General features: G+C 32.0%; 1 protein-coding gene across 1 annotated transcript; it reads left to right on the top strand.

The window, feature by feature from the left end:
- Positions 1 to 959: 959 nt before the first annotated feature.
- Positions 960 to 10,409, top strand: LOC130010428 (sialin-like). The gene is made up of 10 exons (XM_050556641.2): positions 960 to 1,085; positions 1,385 to 1,615; positions 1,885 to 1,972; positions 3,259 to 3,354; positions 4,590 to 4,720; positions 5,277 to 5,426; positions 7,290 to 7,422; positions 7,752 to 7,902; positions 9,423 to 9,513; positions 9,797 to 10,409. The coding sequence occupies exons 1-10, from the start codon at positions 984 to 986 to the stop codon at positions 10,010 to 10,012; spliced, it is 1,389 nt and encodes a 462-aa protein (XP_050412598.2). The 5' UTR covers positions 960 to 983; the 3' UTR covers positions 10,013 to 10,409.
- Positions 10,410 to 15,543: the final 5,134 nt, after the last annotated feature.

The following is a 15,543-nucleotide window of genomic DNA, read 5'->3' as shown; positions in this document are numbered from 1 at the left end:
AGAAATTGAATGTGGTAATAATCAAAAACCAAGACAGGCTAATTCTACACTAAGGGCAATAACTCCAGGAATAATGCATGATCTGACAAACAGGAGTGACAGCATATATGCCCACTTTTTAATTTAGTCATATAAAAATCAAATCAAATCAATAAATTCTATTCATGTAATTCTTTTATTACATTAGTTATTTTATATATATACTTGAGGAATCTTCACTTATGTATAATAATAATTATAATAATATATTACAGCTTATTATGTACAAAATGGTTCCAAGTAGAAAAAGCACATTCTAAATAATTATATATTATAATAAACAAACTGATATCTTCAACAGGATATGGAGATAATGCATATCTTACTTCTATATTTACAATAAATTCCCTGATATTAAACACAAAATAGGAGAGAAAGAACAAACAAAATATCACCAAACATTAAGAGTGGTTCTCAAACACAACTCTTTATATTCATATACAAACACACATAACTAGATAAGTCAGAACAATATTCATCATCATGAAATTTTAAAATGGGCCATTGTCATATAGCACGTTCATAACTCATATCAGTTATCTAAGGATATTATCAGAGAAACATGCAAAGCTCTGATGAGCAGCGGATACAGTAAGTTTGGTCGATTTTCATCGACAACGGCGGAACAAAAATGGCGATAGATTCAAAAAATGACGGTGGGTTGCTTAGCTTTTGTTTTTACATTTTTGTGAGGAAGTGTAAGAATTTTTCTTATAGAAACAAGATGTGTAACTGCAATTAATGTATCTATATAAAATTGTTTTCCATTCAGTGTCTTAGACATCGTATTGGTGTACATAACCTTTATTAATTTATTATCTCCAAAATTTTATTTTTCAGTACCATGCTGTTTATCACAAAGATGGATTTTATCTTACATAAGTTGTTGGGCTTTTGTTATGGTACATGCTCTACGGACTAATTTTAGTGTTGCCATTGTATGTATGGTTGATCCAACTAGTAATTTTAATAGTACATTTGATACCAGTTTTAATGGGAATTATACCAACTCTACAGAATCAAATGTCCTTATTAATAAAAACCAGGTAAGACTTTATCATATAGCCAAACGAAAAACCTGAAACTTTATCACCGGTATATTTAAAGTATAATGTTTGATAGTGGTAGTATCAAAGGAGTCTCACTTGAACCACCTCTTTTCTGCATCTTTTGCAAATGAATTCGGTTCATGATTGAACAATCACTGATTCCTGTTTTACTATAGTATGTCCCACACGAGCAAATTAATTCTACAGTTTTTACATAGTGTTTTATTTCTCCACGTATAGCTAAAGAGATAATTAATAAAATCTGTATCAGTAAATACCCAGTTCTTTATTTTCAGGGTGAATTTGATTGGCCCAAGTCAGTGCGATCAAGTTTATTAGCCATGTATTACTATGGTTATATCCTACTTCAAATTCCCGGTGGCTGGGTAGCGACACGATTTGGTGGCAAGAGAGTTCTGGGTTTGATGACATTTATAACATCTATACTTACCCTTTTAACACCTGTGTGTGCCAGACTTCATGTTAATGCTCTATATGCTATACGATTTATGATAGGATTCTGTGCAGTAAGTGTAAACATTAAATCATAATACAAAACCAAAGACGTCAATTGACTTAACCAATGTATGCATAATTTCCTTTCATTTTGAAGTAACAAATAACAGAACATGTTTGTTTTAAATGGTTTGAAAAGAGGCTTATTTTTTTTATCGGATCGTTAAATGGCTATATCTTGCATATTTTATTCTCCGCACATCTTCTATTCTTGAACAATATAAGGAAACGCCATGTAGCGCAAATTTTGAATAAATGTATAAATATGGAAATATTACAGGGTGTTTCCTTCCCAGCCATGCATTCCATGTGGGGCAGATGGGCACCTCCTCTAGAAAGATCAAAACTAATGGGTCTTTCGTATTCAGGTAAGTGGAAATGGTCTAAATCCGAATCTCTTTTGAATATCCAATTTTAACTTCAATCGCGTCTTACAATTTGAGACGCCGATTCCCAATCCATTTTGTCAAATAATTTAAGAAAATCTAAATATAGGCTATATTAAATTTAGTAGTTTAAGCTCAATTACATCAAACACTATCAGAATCCGATAGCAATCATTGTGTACGTCTCGATAACGTCGTTTAGTGCAAACACGCTCTATCTATGTTGTCAACTAGGAGCTAAATCTCTAACTCATATAATATTCTAAATTAGAATTCAATATTGATCAATTTCAATAAATATTGATGTTGTTATCTTACCATGAAATTATAGGATCCTATAATATCCAGTATTTAAGACACAATTAACATTTTATATTCTATGGTTTCGGGTGCCATTTTGTAATGAACAAATAAAAACATATTCTACAACTTTGAACTATCAACTTTTTTATTTGCATATTACGTCCATTAAGAAGAGTTTACAAAACATACACATACATCAATATACTACAAGACAATGTGGAAGTAATTAGAAATGGCTGATTCTTATAGTCAAAATATTACTAAAAAAAACGTGTAAAATGGACTAAGCAGGCGTAAAAGACATACTAAACTTAGACTGCCTGTCTACAGTTAGCTCCGCTTGATACTAAGCTGGTTGACTGACATTTTAAGTCCTAAATCGACGATTTTAGTCGAAATCACTAAGTGTACTTAGAGAATTTTGAGAACTATTTATTCTGCTTCTATCTAATGGAATTGAATAGGTTTATTTAGTCTATGTGTGTATGCCACATGTGAAACGGAGTAGAACCGCATTACAAAATAATATATTCATTTTTGGATATGGCGGCCATTCAGGGCAGACATTTATTCTCGAAGTATGCAGTAGATGGATCTCTGTGTGCAGAATGGTGTAAACGATTGCCTTTCAGTTTAAACTGTTCACGTATTTCACCGAACATAATAGATTAGAAATTACAATATTGTTTTTCACCAATAGAACATAAATCACTTTATATACACTCATATAAAATGAATATGAACATTTAGAACCCCTTTTCGTCTATTTTAATGTTCCAAAAAATAGAGCCATAAGGCCTAATTGAGAAAATGTGGAGCTTTGTGAGATTTAATAGGTTTGTAGATGAGGTTAATAAGTTTTGATTTTACACAACGAAATGGTTGGATCTGAGCTATACGAATTGATAACAATATTGCTATTATAAATATCTCGAAGATAGACTTTTATGAATTATATACTTTAGGTCCAACTATTGGTGTTATATTAACGTATGCTGTATCAGGTTTATTATGTGTTTATGGTTTTGACAATGGTTGGGGATCTATATTCTATGTTACTGGTAAGTAAACCCTAACTTTCTGAGCACAAGTAAATAATCAAAATGGTGTTTTAACTAAAGCACTGAGTAAGCCTGTCCCATGTCTACTAAATACAATAAAATAACTGTTGGTTACCATATTTTCACTTTAAAATGTTTATAATGAATAGGACAGTTGGGTGGTCGACATCTGAACAAAACTTGTAATTCATACTGTCCAAAGATGGGGTTGCAAAAATAATTTCAAAAACCTGAAAAAACTATGCTTTCGGTGAATGGTGGTGTATTATGGACTGTATCACAATATTACATCTGTAAGTATTGTTGGTAAATTATGGACTGTTTCACGGTATTAAATTTGTAGGTACTGTTGGTATATTATGGATTGTATCACAGTATTAAATTTGTAGGAATTGTTGGTAAATTATGGACTGTTTCACAGTATTAAATTTGTAGGTACTGTTGGTATATTATGGACTGTTTCACGGTATTAAATTTGTAGGTACTGTTGGTAATTTAATGGACTGTTTCACAGTATTAAATTTGTAGGAATGTAGGTACTGTTGGTATATTATGGACTGTTTCACGGTATTAAATTTGTAGGTACCGTTGGTATATTATGGACTGTATCACAGTACTAAATTTGTAGGTACTGTTGGTATATTATGGACTGTTTCACAGTATTAAATTTGTAGGTATTGTTGGTAAAATTATGAACTGTATCACAATATTAAATTTGTAGGCATTGTTGATATTATAATGGACTGTATCACAGTATTAAATTTTTACAATCTGATTAAAATACAGATCTATATTTCGTTTCGTTTTTTTTTATACTTCCGATGGCCTACACTACATGAAGATCTGACAAGTTGTACTATAAGGTCGTGTCAGGGGTCGTACGAGCGGCTTTTTAACCCTATGGCGTCAGACTTTGATTAATCAATCGGCGTTGGTGTTTCTAGTGGTTTACCTACAGTTCCGTGCATGGCAAGCCAATAAGTAACGTAACAGACTATTTCATTGACTTATCCTTCACTTCAACCAAAACGCTGATAATATAACAACTCTTCCAGATCCTAGTGTAGTAAAGACAGGTAAAATGAAATTGTGAACTATAAAGATCGAAACGAAATAGGATCTGTGTTTTAATCAGATTGGAAATTGTAGGTATTGTTGGTATATTATTGACTGTATCACAGTATTGACTTTGTAGGTATTGCTGGTATATTATGGACTGTATCACGTATTTGTAGGTATTGTTGGCATATTATGGTCTATTACATGGTATTTTATGATACACGATACACCACAAGAGCATACCAGAATAACGCCCGCAGAAAGAAGATATATAGAAAATTCTATTGGCAGTCGACCACAACTTAAGGTTTGCAACGATCCTGCATAGGTGTGCAGGGCAAACAAACTCGTACATTTTCATGGCAAAACCTGGTTATGTTCAAGGCAAATTATTCAGTTTTAAAATCATCATATTTATTAACCCCCTTTTCTACTGAGAAAATCTATTGACGTTTCCAAATGATCTTTCTGTAATTTGCTAAATCTGTAGCCTAAACCCCAGCATTTAGCCGCGGCAGTTAGCAATATTACAACCAAGTCAAGCCGTGGCATTATTTTTCGTGAGAAATCATATTTTGCAAAGTGAAGTGGCCGCCCTTATGAACTTTTGAAGGACTGGGGGGTTCTGTTTCACAAAGAGCCATATTTGACTACTATATTTAAAAGCAGTTTCCAAACCTTATCAAAAGTTTACACTGGGTCCAGTAGGATTTGTTGCACACAGACTAAAAAAAAAATAGCATTTATCTATGATGATTACAAACTTTTTGTGTGTTGAAATCAAAGACAATTCCCAGTTTACACACTATATATATACCGGTAATCGTTCATCGATTAGAAGTTCTTTTTCATTATATCTATAGGTTCTTAAAACTCCTTGGGTAAAGATGTTCACATCGTCAGCTCTATGGGCGTGTCTGGTATCACACGTGTGCAATAACTGGACTAACTATACATTACAGACCAGTTTACCGTTATTTATGAGAGAAGTACTAGAATTTGATATCAAAGAGGTATAAATAATGATATCAAAGAGGTATAAATAATAATTAGTTATTTTTGTCATGATTAAAGTTACAATTTAACATTTTTAAGTTATATTTTTAAAATGTATTAAAATAAAGCCTTAAAATATATGGTATCTATAAACAGCCCTACCTTGTTAAAGAATAATCCTATAAATCCGATAATTCACTATTGCCAGTTGAGAAATTGGCAAAAATATCATTTTCAACTTCAAATTCAAACGTTTGAAGATAGCTATTCCATGGGGGGGAATAAAAAACAAGGGAGGTAATTGTGTTATTATTTCCGGTGTGAAGATTTTTAAGTGTGAGAAAGATAACCTATGATCGTATGATGGTGAGTTGACAACCTATTGAGCAAAAGACATAGAAGTGATTATGTTTTGACTTTCTTAGAAAATATGAAATTGTAACTTTAAAAAGTAATGTCTCTAAACGTCCTTTGAATTTGACAACATTCAGCCTCCTCTGCAGGTGATATAAACGGGTTATGGTCATTAGATAACGATATTGTCTGAGCATGTTGTAAAATACTGTTCTGCCAATATCATACATCTGACGCGTATCTGGCGGAATAGGAAGAATAGTATTATTTCTGTTATGCCATTGTATTTCCATTTGGCGTCGTGCATCTTTATTATCCTAGTCGTCATCGTTGCCAGGAAAGCCTGTAATCAGGACGTATATTGCCTACGGGCGCAAGAAGGGGTCTCGAGTGTACAGATCCATTATGCTGAGTTAATCGATTTCGAATATTTATAGTATGTCCTGCATACGAACGTTGTGGTTGACGTGTATTTACAATTAAATAGGCGAATCCAATATAGGCGAGAACAATAATCAAATGGAGACGTTTTGTTTACCTTCAAAGATCACAGCAAATTGTAGCGATTTCATTGGTCAGCAGTTATTTGCCAATTGTCATCGCTAAATCCACGACAAAATAAAATCCTAAAGTAAGAAAATAATTTGGATATCTGGTTAGCAGGTCTTTCGCGCGTATAAGCTCGTTTCGGCAACTTGGATAAATTGTTGAATTTTAAAAAATATTTTTAGACCGATGGATGGAACAAAAAGTCATAAAAATCTGGCCCAGCTTATGGCCTATGACTACGATAACTAGAACAAACTTCGATGTTCTCTTCAACAAATGCGTAGGGTTGGTTCCAGCAATGGGATCGATCGTGTAAAACGCCGAATGACGTGATCAGTGCGCAGCGGAGTAACTCGAATTCTACTACGAAAATCGTGGACAGATTGATCCGCGTAATTCTACTCTTCTAGTCAAAGGTTTAGCTCCTCTTTCATAATCAGTAACTTACTGTCCTCAGTACGCAGGCGTTTTGGAGGGGTGAAAAATATCGTCATTTCCTAACCTTTGGGCTGTCGCTGAAAAGTAGTGCCCGGAATTTGAAATGGCTCGCTGCGCGACAATGGCTACTGACCATGTGGGACCAGGCGTCCAACGCCATCTATAGTCTTCACTAAATCCCATTTATATCGTCAATCCATTTGTAAAGGGTTGTCCATCCCGTAAATGACGTTCAGAAAGTTCAATGAAAAGTTAAATAATCATTATAATATGGATCTCAGCAAAAGACTACTGAAATGGAATTGAGCTTAACGTCCTATTTTTTTTTTATGACACCAACCAGGAGAATACATATGCGCATGCGTGTGCATTGGGGACATTTTCCGGACAGCGGCCTACTCTTATTCGATTTCCATTTGCCAAGAGATCTTTAACGTGATGTCAATGTTATACACTGGGCCTCGGTTTTTCAAATCGGTTTAGTTTTTAAACAGTTCCTGTACCGAAGTATTTGAACGGTTCTCTTTTTCTTCTTTCAGAATGGATTTTTATCAGCAGTACCGTATCTTTGTAATATTATATCAGCTAATACTAGCGGTCATATTATAGATTATATAAGAAGTAAAGGCTACTGTAGTACAGGAGTGGCAAGAAGATCAGTACAAACCATTTGTAAGTTTCTGTATATATAAAGTTACTACATAATATATATTATGTTCTTTTACATAATGTGATTTACCCATTGAGAAGACTGCAGCCCCAGAGTGTCTTTAGCGGAAATGTTATTGAGAATATTTAAGAAACGTTTGGGTTTATAGGGTCAAGTTGCTTCTATTGGCAGTTGGCCTATAATTTCGGACTGCATGCTTTCATTTTCAGACCGGACCTTTTTCCCTTTTCAATATGACTATTCAACATTTTTATAATTTAGTTCAACAGAGCCAGTTTTAAAGCCGTGAATTATAAGATGCACATTATACCTTTGTCATTTTGAAATTCAGCTTTTGTGGGCCAGTCAGCCTGTTTGGTTGCTGTGGGATTTATGGGAAAAGAACAGAGGCATATTGCCGTTGTTTTCCTCTCTTTATCCATGGCTTTTACTGGATTAAATAAAGGTGGATACCTCATCAATCATGTAGATTTCGCACCTAGGTAAGTTTTCTTTTAATAAATTCAAATTGAAATATGCCCACTGAAAGGGGGAGCGATAAATGGAGTTTAACGTCCACTGGACACAAACTAGGTCATTTCGGGACTAACACATGGTTCAATTTTATTTAAATAATGCGATCTGTTATTATAAATATAGGATACTCATATTATAAACATACCAATACTTATTTTATATAGGATGTCAATATTTTAATCATACCTATATGTTCCACACATCGGATACAGATATTTTAAACATTCTGATACAATTATCGGGTAAGCTATACAAAATATTTAATAAAAAAATATGAATTAGTAGAAAATCTCGTCTCGTAGTGAACTAGCGCTATATCAAAATAATATTATTATTTTATACCGATCCGATAGTCTCAACATAATATGACACCGATATTCTAAACATAGGATATACCGATATTCTATTATGATATTGATATAGGATAAACGGTATTCTAAACATACCAATAGGATAACAATATTCTAAAAAAAGTATTCTGATATTATTCTTAACATATGATAGCCTATCGATATTCTATACATGACTCATGAGATACCGATGTTTTAAATATAGGATATGATACCGATGTTTTAAACATACCGATGTTCTAAACACAGGATACCAATCTTCTAAACCTAGGATATGTAGATATTAAAGGTGCATGATATAAGATTTATAGATAAGGATCAGTTGGTCGTTTATACAAAAATAGTTTAAAGGGCCAATCTCGAATATATTTTGGAGAATATAACTGTTTAATTTTATGTTAAAAGCCCTAAAATCCTCTACCTTGGGGTCGAGCAGCTAACTCAATATATGTGAAACGTTTTCAAACAACTAAAAACCGCCAGCCCTGATCTGGCAATGAAGACCGGTGTCCCAAGCTGTATTACACCGTGTCTGGATAATACCAGATTTTTATTTTATAAAACACGTTATCAAGTACAGCCCGTGGGTCGCGTTCTGTATAGACCTCTAAAGGAACGGCAATAGACTACCAGGTCACCCAACGTTAAAAATTGACCAGAAATCTTAACAGGGTTACGTGTCCGGATAAGCGGTTTTGACGTCCATGTCCAAACGATTCAATATTTTGAGCTAAAATTTTGAGACACGGTAAATACGTCATTCCTCTATATTTTGGCTCTTAAATGTCATACGTACACGGACTTTCATTTCTGAGACTGTGTTAAAATCGATCGGGATGAGCGAAGTTATGACAGCTCGAAGAATGGCGTAGTCTCGATTTTCATTGTACGGCTCTTACGATAATGAACTAAGTCTCGATTATAAATTTTTTAAATTAAATTATTAAATGGGGATAAAGTTTCAATCCGTTCAAAATTAGAACCGTCCAATGGTCTACAGAGTTGATTATGGGCTTGTCCTGTGAATAATTTATATAACATTGAAGGCCCAAAGAAAGATCTGTAATAGGCAGATTTGGAGCTTACATAAAGCATCTTTAATTTGTCATTGGTTCTATTGTTTTCTTCATTTTCAGATTTGCAGGTACATTATTTGGAATAACTAATACATTCGCTACTGTCCCTGGTATGGTGGCGCCTATTGTTGCTGGCGTGCTTACTCCAAACGTAAGAACATACATACTTCTTTTTTATGATCCTACGAGGGTATCAGAGATTTCAGTTCGATCTAATTGACAGTGGTAGTCCCCAAGACTGAAGTATAGTACCCAGTAAACTACACGTTATTGGTTCTGTGCCTTGATTAAGAATGAATTACGGAGAAAAATCAAACTATATTATTGAAAGATGTATTCAAGTTAAAAGTATTACGGAATTTGAGTTATGGAAGTAAATTGTACAGGAATGCAAAGTTTTCTTTTATCTCAGCAAGACATTATTCGTATTGTAGAGAACTGTAGCAGAATGGAGAGTGGTGTTTTACGTTTGTGCTGGAATTGGTATTTTTGGAGCTATATTTTTCGCAGTATTTGGAAAGGGTGAAGTACAGGACTGGGCACGTGATCCAGAATTAGAACATGAAATAGACGTCATGCAGCCTTTAAAAAACCCAGATGACAATACCGATGAAGAATCGAATATTTACCGAAAGAAATTTAAAAACTGAATATTACCTAACCGTTTTTAAAATTAGATTTTAGGATTCGTTATGGTTTATAATATGCAGATCTACTTTATAAATTGGTAGAAAATAATCGTTGTTAAAACTAATAGCCTAATTCTGAAAGTAAAAATCCTAGCCAGTGTATATTGGTTATGTTTGTCAAGAATCCCGTCTTCATTAGCCCAGTCGGCGCCGAAAAGTAGGATGTTAACCCCATTTTAATTTATTTGCCAAGAAAGAGAATGAGTCTATATGCTTAAAATATTGTATTCGGAATAACTTGCATTCACAATAAAAGGCAGCTGTGTACTTCAATAAAGGCAATTGGGTTGGCCAGTATGTTCCTATTATACAACTATCCAATGTCAATGTAGTATATGATCAAAAATAAATAAAACACAATTTAAATCGGATTTTGTTCAGATTGTAGATAGTGTTAAAAAAATAAACCTTGTTTCCAGCCAAAGTGCATTCTCAGTAACCAAATTTTTGAATACACTTACTTTACTAAAATAAATAGACTGTTTTGGAAGAGCAAAATCTGCAAACAAAAGATCCAAAGACCCAACATCAATACAAATTACGTCCATTTTTGGAAAAAAAAATGTCATTGAAAGTTCTGTAGGTGTTATGAAGAACATTTTGCCTGAACAATGTGGTATGGCCTACCCTTATTTTAAATTCCAACTGTCAAGGGTTATTTTACCTGCATGCTAGCGTGTAAAATGAATGAACCTGGGTTTTTCGTGTCATCTGAACGACTGTATGTTGTCCCTTACCAGGTCCTTTTTCCTACACCACTGACAAGGGAGAACCACATGGAAAAATCCTGATGAATTTTCTCGGCCAACACCGGGATCGAACACAGGACCTCCCGTTTAGCAAGCTAATGTCTTACAACAGAAAATAATATAGGTTGACAATTATATTAATGAAAATACTACCACAGTATATTCCAAGCAGACCATACAGATTAGGCATTGTGATTATTTTGTTAAAAAAAGAATCTTTAACATGACATACATCATTGGAGGAGAGACAAGATTCTACTTCATAGAATTATCAGAAATTGAATGTGGTAATAATCAAAAACCAAGACAGGCTAATTCTACACTAAGGGCAATAACTCCAGGAATAATGCATGATCTGACAAACAGGAGTGACAGCATATATGCCCACTTTTTAATTTAGTCATATAAAAATCAAATCAAATCAATAAATTCTATTCATGTAATTCTTTTATTACATTAGTTATTTTATATATATACTTGAGGAATCTTCACTTATGTATAATAATAATTATAATAATATATTACAGCTTATTATGTACAAAATGGTTCCAAGTAGAAAAAGCACATTCTTTATAATTATATATTATAATAAACAAACTGATATCTTCAACAGGATATGGAGATAATGCATATCTTACTTCTATATTTACAATAAATTCCCTGATATTAAACACAAAATAGGAGAGAAAGAACAAACAAAATATCACCAAACATTAAGAGTGGTTCTCAAACACAACTCTTTATATTCAATACTATACAAACACACATAACTAGATCTTCACAGCCACCACTTACATATTCTATAGGTTGCCAAAATAATTGTTTAATGAAATGTAGCAAATTTCCAAAATTCAATGCACAAAATTATAAGATATATCATCCTGTCAACTTTGAAGCCTAATCAAACTTTTAACAATAATGCATTCAGTTTGCCAATTAAAGTAACAATTTGTTATTAATTTATATAAAGCAGTTCCTGTCTTTGCATTGAGTTACAACCTGGTAGAGTATGGCCAGTCATGAAACATACTGAATGTTACAAACCTCCACATTTCTCAAATACAACGCTTAAAAACTCAATTTATAAATTAGTTAGCAACCAAAATAACTTTTGTAAGCAATGTTCTCCAGATATAAACAATGAGCATTAATGTAGAATATAGCAAGTACTAGGACTTAGTTAGAATTTTTATATTAATATGTATATTCCAGTATAAGCATGGTAAAAAGGTTGATGAATAACCACACAGATTCAGTGCTACTTTAACCATATTTTTTAATTAAAACTAAAAAATGTATACGTAAATAAATAACCGTGATTTAGGTTTGCAACTATTTCTGTTGTTTTCTTGAATTGTATATTAATAGAGTATAACATCTAATTATCTACTGAACTAAATTCTGGTTCAGTATTTGGCCATTCCATCCCAAGAAACTTTATACTGATTTAAAGTTTTGTTGTTGTACCTGGTCGCATGGAATTCAATTTATAAAAAAAAACCCCACTTATTCTAGCTTATTGGGGGATAGGACCAGCACTTAACATTATCTGCATTCAAAGTAGAGGCCAAATCAAAACTAAGGAAAGGTTTTTAATAAAACATGTCACAAAGAATTTAATTGAAATTAAAAATAAGTAAGCATAATCATATATCATATGATACAGCAGTTTACCATACCAAATCCCTTTAACTCTACCTTTCAAAGTAACTTATAGTTTCAAATCTATCCTAATAAATACATTTGCTCAGACTTAATTCGATGATGATTCAATTATTATAGTACAATTCATTATATGATGCATAGTCTTCAATGATGAGCCTTTACAGAACTTTTAGGCATTTCACTTTGAATCTAAGTATGGAATATTTCTGTCATATTTATATGTTATATAAGTTTTCAAGTTACAAAATTTATCTAAAAATGGAACAATTATTATAACTCAGGTTTTCTTATATTAAGTTAAAGCCAAAAGTAGGAAAATAAATTAAATTTTAATCATAGAATCTTCATATACAAAAGAATAACTTGTCCATCAGGTAGACTGACTGAATAATTAAATTTATTTTTCTTCAACTCTAAAAATATTGTTAATTTAAGTACTGTATGTCAACAGTCATATCCACAAAGTCTGATGTCTAACTATTCTGTGTTTCACAGGATAACAGGGAACCAATGTAAACAAGAATGGCAAATAGTAGAGTTTAGTAGATGACTAAAATAGAACTATTACAATTGATTAATCTATTTGTAAAATAAATCAAATTTTTATATTTTACCGGATATTAAGATTGCGAACAGTGATTCTGTCCGAATGTCAAACTAGATAACTTAACAATCATAGGACTAGACAAATTAATATCTCCCACATGTGTAGAGGAATTAAAGTTAAATACATAATTAACTTCTAAATAAAACATAAAACAGTTCCTTGTCCTTGGAAATAAATTGTAATTTAAGTTGAATCTTATAAATATTATAAGGATTTTGAGCAGTATTTTTGGGACTGAAGGAATTGAATTGCAAAACATATATACAGGGGCTTGTTATAACCTACCTTGTACATCTACTAGCTAGCATGACAGTCAGATCACACAATTTTATGAGATAAGTGGTAAATTGGGAGTTACTCAGCGATTTAGTGTGGAAAGATTATGAATTTCTATATTCTTCTTTATAATCCAATGAATTGAACTGGAAAAATGAAGACAATCAGATAGGAACCGGTCAGTTGAATGATAATAATGACTTTATACATCCAAATAAACTGAGAGCATATCAAATTGTTTCAATGTTATTTAGTCATTGAACTGGAATTCTATGGAATACAATTAATAATAGAGAAGTCTAGTTGAAACTTCTCTCAGTATTAAACAGTAATTGTATTCTATATCATTGTGACAATCTGGTGTATAAACCACATGTACATGCATAGCTAGTATTATAACAAGCTACTTCCTTACATCTCATAATAAACCCCATTTGTAGTGAGTATTTAATATCTCTTCAATATAGAAATTTGGTAGCACACAAAGATGATACACCACTTTTCATCAACACTCATATTCTCATACAATTAATATATTTAAGAAATCTTTCATAAATACAAATTTGTTACATAAATTTTTACTCGCGAGCACTTTTTGACATATTAACTTTTATGTCAAAACCTAGGAGACAATATCTACTTTCTGCATTAATACTAATGAACAAATACATCTAAGTCTTTTAGTAATCCTTATTTACAAGTCTTTTGGGGGCTTGTTTTTAAAATTTTGAGACTGACTATATGTAGCTTATTATAATATTACATTATAGTCATATTGTAAGTTTTATGGTGAATTTAAAATATATAAGATTTTATTACCCCTAACCTGTTTCACCTGAATGAAGCTTTTATAATTTTTTTAAATACATTGAGCTATTTACTTATTCTGTAGTTCTAACACCAGGTGAAAGAATCCATCATTATTAACCATTCCATTTGCGATGTATTACACACCTTACTGTCTTAATTATAGTTGTATATGGACCAGGAACAAAGCATGACTTGGAATTGTGACATCATATCAATACACAATTGTCAAAGGAACAAACATGCCAAGTTTCATATGGATCATGCTTGATGGGTAATGTCTTGGGCTTTATTCGAAGAGCGTCACCCTCAAGAACAAGGTGAGTAGACTTAGGGACCATTTGCTGATTTAAAAATCTTAGTTTCACCATAAATTTGAAATGATACAAATATATTCTTCACATGTAAGTAAAGTGTATAATTATTTTAAGTTTCTATAGCATGTACTGCAGTTCAGTTAACAAAGAATTTTGTGAGAGTGTGTAATGTGTAATGTAACTTTTCATTATTTAACATAAACAACTCAGTAGTTTAAATATACAAATAAATAACAGTTTATCTTGTGTATGTACAAACAAAATTAATCAAATTAATTCATAACATACAAAATATAATATACTATAGTACATTAACTCAGACTCTTATTACAGATATTACTGACGGCAATCAAGTTTAACTTGGGTATAATTTCATTGTTATTATCCCAATATCTATTGTGTAATATAAATTAAGCACTAAATATATTTTAACAAAATCAAAAAAAATTAATACGAATTCCAATTTAATTCTTAATAATTAATGGTTCATTTCATAATTAATGCTAATAATACTAACAACATTAGTTTGCAGTTTAGGGTCATGTATGCTTCAATTTCTGTTAGGTCATATTAACTATATGAACGGCTGTCACAGAATAAAATGCTACAATTACATGTAATTCTTGTTTTAAAAATTTGAATAAATAATTTGCATAATTTTTTAACGTCTATCATTCTCATCGAATCTAACCTAATAAGTACACAAAATATATAACAGTATCTGACAGTCTATAATCTAATCTAAGTACACAAAATAAACCAAACTAAAATAAATGACATTCAATAATTTTATGGATGTATTAACAAGTCACTTAAGTCCTTTCTAGTACCATTTATTGAGATTTGACATAGTTTTAAAATCTGTCTTAAATGATATAACTTGGGGCAGCTTATTTAAGCTGAAGATATTCCTTTACAATGAATGACTAGACCAATGTGAAAGCCTTCTATCAAAAATCAGGACAGAAATCTGAATTTAACATGAATGACAGTTCAAAACTACTTAACAGACTTACATGTTACTAGTCTTGATCATTCAGTCCATAAAAGACCTTGATATGTCATTACTAA

Source organism: Patella vulgata, chromosome 7 (assembly GCF_932274485.2).
Source record: "Patella vulgata chromosome 7, xgPatVulg1.2, whole genome shotgun sequence".
In the NCBI taxonomy this organism is placed as follows: Eukaryota; Metazoa; Mollusca; class Gastropoda; family Patellidae; genus Patella; species Patella vulgata.
This window is presented reverse-complemented; position numbering and strand designations above follow the sequence as displayed.